The 5,841-nt window shown below is 42.5% G+C and overlaps 1 protein-coding gene across 1 annotated transcript in view; it reads right to left on the reverse strand.

The window, feature by feature from the left end:
- Positions 1 to 2,128: 2,128 nt before the first annotated feature.
- The window catches only part of T265_15205 (hypothetical protein), a gene marked incomplete at both ends in the record, with an annotated part of 14,193 nt that continues 10,480 nt past the window's right edge, over positions 2,129 to 5,841 (reverse strand). Inside the window, 2 exons of the mRNA XM_009177058.1 lie at positions 2,129 to 2,367; positions 4,221 to 4,296. Of these exons, the coding sequence (XP_009175322.1) occupies positions 2,129 to 2,367; positions 4,221 to 4,296 (315 nt within the window). The remainder of the gene's footprint in view (positions 2,368 to 4,220; positions 4,297 to 5,841) is intronic.

A 5,841-nucleotide genomic window follows, 5' to 3' on the forward strand; every position in this document is an offset into this window, starting at 1 on the left:
AGGACATCTGAGTTGGGAGCATGAACCCAAGATACAGCTTGGTCAGGTGACATATGGGACCAAATTCTGCAGTCGAAATTAACGAAACATTATGCTACTTTACATGAATACCACGGGAATCATTTCGGTAACCACAAAGTATCCTTCATATCAGACGAAATGAATGCTGTTCTACCGGCTCGTTAGACATCCATCTCTCCTACGGAATTGCATCAATTTACGAATAGGTATGGATTGCGGCCCTACATCTTGACATACCTTAGCTACACTCAGAAGAAATTCAGAAAGTGAAAGCGTACATGATTAACAATGATGGAATTTCATTTGTCTAAAACAGTGATATACAGTTCACTAAAGAAAAACTCCAGGTGATTGATTGGTTCGCGTATTAGACCGCATAATCCACTACTGCCTCTCTCTTTCCGAGCAGCTCTTTTATTACTCGGCCGACGGTGATGGTTTCTTTGAAGTTATCTCACCCAAAGCCCTATTTACAGCCTATTCATAATACCAGTTCACACTGGTGTTCAGCGAGTAGCAACTTTATTTTCTATCCCAATACCTATGTAAACTAATACGACCGTGCTCTTATTGGAACTTGGAAAAAATAAACAAATGCGACTGAATCACGACTGAACATTACGAAGTCACTCACTCGCTAAAAACTTAGCAACCAAACATTTAATGTGTTGTTTACAATTTCTTCTTTCGGTGAAAGAACTAATGTGTATGCTTGGTTGGATTTATGTATTATTTTTGAAACGAATTATCCTGGGAATTATCTTTACTTGCTCTCGTTAACTGGCTTCGTTTGAGTTTAGTGGTTTAAATTCACTTTCAACGTATTTTCGTGCACTGATCCTGGGCAGAGTCCAGCAAGACAACCTGATATCATTTTTGGAACAAGTGTTAAACAACTATACTTAGATTATCAATCATTCCCAGAATAATGGTAATCCAATTTCTCAGTAACCTGCCCTCTCCTTGGATGTTCGACCGGCGCACATGACATGGAATGTCGCTGACGTCTTGCGCTCTTCGGTTTCGTTGACTGAGTAGGTAGCCAGGAGGCAACATCGGCTCTCATCCTGGGGTCTCCGCATTACTTAACACAACGATGACACAGTAGAGACTCGTTTGTTATCTACTCTTTGATAAATCATCATTATTTTTCAGAAACCAACAGACGGGGAAATCCTCAAAAAGGGTGAGTATTTGATATCAATTATTTTGCCCCAAAATAAGCCCCTGATTAGAGGAAATAGTAACAACTATATTCGTTCAGGCCGCCAGTACCAGCGTTCAAATTCAGGCTTTCTAACGATCCGCCGCGCCTCGACAACGCCCCACACGGTTTGAAACATGATTTGCTGCTAAACATACCGTTCTGGTCTACCTAATGAAAGAATGCTTCATAGCCACGTTGTGGTCAATCCCGAAACCCACCGCACTACAACCGACCAACACTCGAATATTAGAAAAAAACACCACAAAACCTAGAAGTCTGATATCTTGACTCACGGTTTCCAAAAGTATAGTTTTCATGCGGGTAACACGTTGGCGAATGTGCCACTTGCATGTTCGGTGGAACCGCATTACTGTGGAAAACGAAGGAGGGGAGGACACATTTACTACGGCATGTCCCCACAACAGAGATTAAATAACCCGGGAGTTTTGAATACTGCGTGTAGCCAGGCGGAAATATTTAGCTATGGAAACATTAAACGGAGCATTGAATATCATTACGATTGCACAGTGGGAACAACCTTCATCATATCACCAATCCCTGACTGACTGTGAAGACAGAAAAAGATGGACAACCAAAACCCGAGTGCAGTGGGCGGTGTAACTAAATCGGGAATTCATGAGTGATCGTGGACATTTCGTTGGGGATTGATGCGCCACTGGCGCGTGTCTTGGCGATATTTTGCCATAAGGAAAGTCATTGTAAAGATACTCGCAACGTGCAATCATAACGGCTTTTTACCGGTAGCACATACGAATGATTACAAAATAAACCTACGTGTAAGCAGTGATGGCATTAACCTACAAGAAATTGGTTAGAAGTAGAGACGATTAGCTTGGAATGGCACCACAGTGAACGAGATTCTATCCACAACTAACTTACCGCCACATTCGGGTTCCCTGCTTCAATGACCGAACGAATAACTTGACGGTGTGGATGAACACAACAGTGAGCAGCCGTTAGTATCCATTTATTTGACAAAATACTACCGGAACATATACTTATGGACTGGTCACTCCACAAATAAGTTGATTTCACTGCCCATGTGTAGGTGCCTTGGACTACGTTCGTTCCACCAACTATGCGTTTGTCCACGTGTGCAACATCAACAAATGTCAGACCTGAAATGTTCCAAGCAAAATACATGGCAAAACTGAGCTGCGCTCATGGTATGACCCATTAGGAGAACGATGAACAAGCCCAGAAAAAGGTATTAACTAGCGGAGTGAGCTATGATGGTGAGCTTACCAGCGGTAAATAGCAAAACCAGTAATTGAGGTCTGCACTTCGGAAACCTGAAATAGATAGAAAATCCCATCCAACAAGTGCAAACTGTCTACTGAATACACTCAACATATAACAGGCGGATGATCGTAGAAATGCAGACATATTTAAGGAGGTCAGAATTTGGAATAGTTTGAAGGATTATCAAATTTATTTTAGGAGTTACGCGTCAAGAATTAGTTAAAAAGCATACAGCGTTGCGCGAGCGAGGCGTCCTATACTTGTGATATGCTAGCACAGTGAAGGAACCGGGAAACGCGTAGCTTACCGTCGAGGGTTCATCGCCTTTTCCTTCACAAGTACCAGATGGCTTTTCAAATCTCGGCCTCCTTATATATCCTTCATTCTCCGAGAGACATCATTGCATGGCTCGTTTTGACCACGTACAATAGGTCAACATGACCTACAAGATGGTTGTGAGAAATTCAACAATCTGCTATTTGCCTTGCCTCACGGAACACAGTAAACATTTTGTTTGAGCAGTTGATTAACTGAAAACAGGTTTGTCTTGGTCAATTTTGTAAATTTTATGATAGGCGATTATTTGCTAATGTATGTGGTCTTTTTGATACTTCCTTCTTCTCTAGTCATTCTTCCCAGTATTTACCCTTGGGATGCATGCACAAATACATCAACCACGTACTAATGTGAACCCCGGTTAATTATAGATATCTTTCGATGATAATTTCCACCACATTTCCGTTCAGTTTCGGTTGAGTCAAATACAAGAATAGTGGGTGTAAAATCGGAATCAATGAAATAAATGGGAAGTTTCAGGTGAAATCCGGGGGGATTCCTCTTACCCGTTTCTGCATGAGGGAGATATTGAAATCGTATTTTTACAAGACCCACTGAGTAAGTAGTAGTTGTGTCAAAAATTTAAAATTTCTGAGTAAAGCTTTTGCGGCCAAATATTGATTTGCAAATTCCTAAACTAGAACCGTACAAAGGAACATCGGTGTCTTGGTCACCAGCCCTGCATTAAAGGGCACAAATTTGTCCACTAATCCCCAACTGACAACACGGATGCATGATCAAAAGGCGAATAGATAAGAATTACATGAGGCACGTATTTCAAAGGCAACCTGAAATACGTAAGATTGAGTGAGTATACAGATGCGTGTGATTTCCCCACTAAGCCATTCCCTACGACGAAACGAAGACGAAACGAATGCGAATAAGTCGAATAAGTATTCGGGTTTTTCTGATCAAATGCTGTCAGTGAAGCCATTTATTCCTTCGTTGCCAATCGTCATGCGCAGCGTTGAACTTACTCGACTTGATGAAATTGGGAAATGCTTGAATGAATAGGGCTTAACTGTTGGGATCACACTTCACGTCATATTTTTGTGACTCACTGGTAAATATTCAAGGCGGTGATGGAAAACATATCTATGCTGTTCCGTCTCCTTGAATAATTTGCACGATTAATTTGACCGGTATTGTTGAGACCCTTTTTCGCTAATTTCATACATCGATAGGGAATATTACATAAAGGTGAACGCTTTGCGGAAATGCCTGAGATTCGCTGCACGGTTTCGCCAAAGCTCAGAGTAGATTTGGAATAACGTGTGTGCTCCGTTTTGCCAAGTCTTCTGAGCGAACTGCGCACTCACTGAGCATCATCCTTGTGCTTCAGTTAGACTGAAAATATTTTCTGAAAGTTTGAACCACGGATCGTAAGTCTTACTATCATCGGCCTCATAATGGAAGTTCGTTTCACTAGCCATGCACAGCGTTGAAATCACTGCCTGACTCGCACTATTCTGAATTTGTGAAAGTAGAAAATTTTCGATGGAATATAAATAATGTGTGGATCCATTTTCAAATCACTCTCTCGTGTCAGTTGTAACCAAATGCTGTCCCAGCCTCAGTACCTTCGCGTAGGAAAAAAATTGCCAACATGGAAACAACAGCTTTCCTGCGAACCAGCGAGTGTAAATGTTGCAAGGCCTTCGCGGTATTTAGAGAGCATTTCTGATATTCATCTAGTCTGTCTGATGGGCGATTAGTGATCGCACGTCCTCATCGACCGTGCTTCGACGAAATACGTGAACGCTGAAACTCATCGATCGTCGTTCTGTGGGGTGCGTGAATATTCATCGGCCGTTGCTGAGTTGATTGACTGCTTGAGCGTTCTCTCGGGAATTGGCTTTATTGGCGGAAGCTTGACGGCTTGCCTACTGCCATTTGGCGGAGTTTTATTAACTCGGTAGGTTTCGAGCACTCTGGGGTGATCTGACTTGCTTGACAGTGTTCCACTGGTAAATAAACGCCAAGTTTGACTGAGAGATTCATGTTACAACTCCGTGTCAATTAAAAGATTGCACGATTCTATTGCAAACACAATCTCCCGTATTGCATTTACCACCGATGAGTATGGGATCAACAGATACGATCTATTCGCCGAGTGCCATACACGGTCTTCCTCGACTAAGTTTTGAACGACGAATCGTTGCCTGCTTTGAAGCGTCTTCTAAATAGCCGTTACAATAATCCAGGCTGACTAGACGTGCTGACCCCAAGTTACTTATCAGTACAGGGATAGCTCAATATGACAGGTATGATACCAATATGCATGGTAGGTATACCCGATGTTGGAGACGGGGAATGTGTTGTCCCGGAACTCATGAGGTCCACGGTTGAAGGAGTATATATGGCTTTTCCAGGTGCGACAAAACTGGATAGGGAAATATCGAGACTTTCGAGCTGAAGCCATCTAATAAACTGCCCAGAAGATATTGCATGAAATATGTGAGCGTCCTCTCCAGGAATCACGCGCAATATATCCCAAAATTGCGATGAATAAATGTACACGGATTACATCCAAAGGAAAGACTACATCCTAGAAAGTATTTGAGCTACCGAATCCGTGGGCGTCTCCTGATCAGGACAGTGTGGAAGACCACGAAAACGACATCTGAGAGCGTGTAAAATTAATCTGACAATTCGTCTCAAATAGAGAACGCTGCTACAAGTATTAATCCACATGTTCCCTGATATTACATTGCGAATGCATCGAAATCCCTCAGAGTCAACGTGACGGTGTTGGCCACAAACATCTACCAAGTAAACTAACAGAAATGGATAAGACGAACATTGGGAGCATAAGCTGCGCTTTATTGAAATTATTGCCAAGTCGACGGAGAGGCACACAAAGGAATCAAAGACGAGGTAGTGGCGAGCACAAACATGAGGCAAAGATCGCCGAAAAAGAAAATGCCATGCGTGTCCGAATATTGGTAGATGGTTTACTGGCTCAATGGGATTTTGAGTGGAACTACCTGGTCCGAGGCTTCGCTCTCGCTCGC

This window comes from Opisthorchis viverrini (assembly GCF_000715545.1).
Source record: "Opisthorchis viverrini unplaced genomic scaffold opera_v5_400, whole genome shotgun sequence".
Classification (NCBI taxonomy): domain Eukaryota; kingdom Metazoa; phylum Platyhelminthes; class Trematoda; order Opisthorchiida; family Opisthorchiidae; genus Opisthorchis; species Opisthorchis viverrini.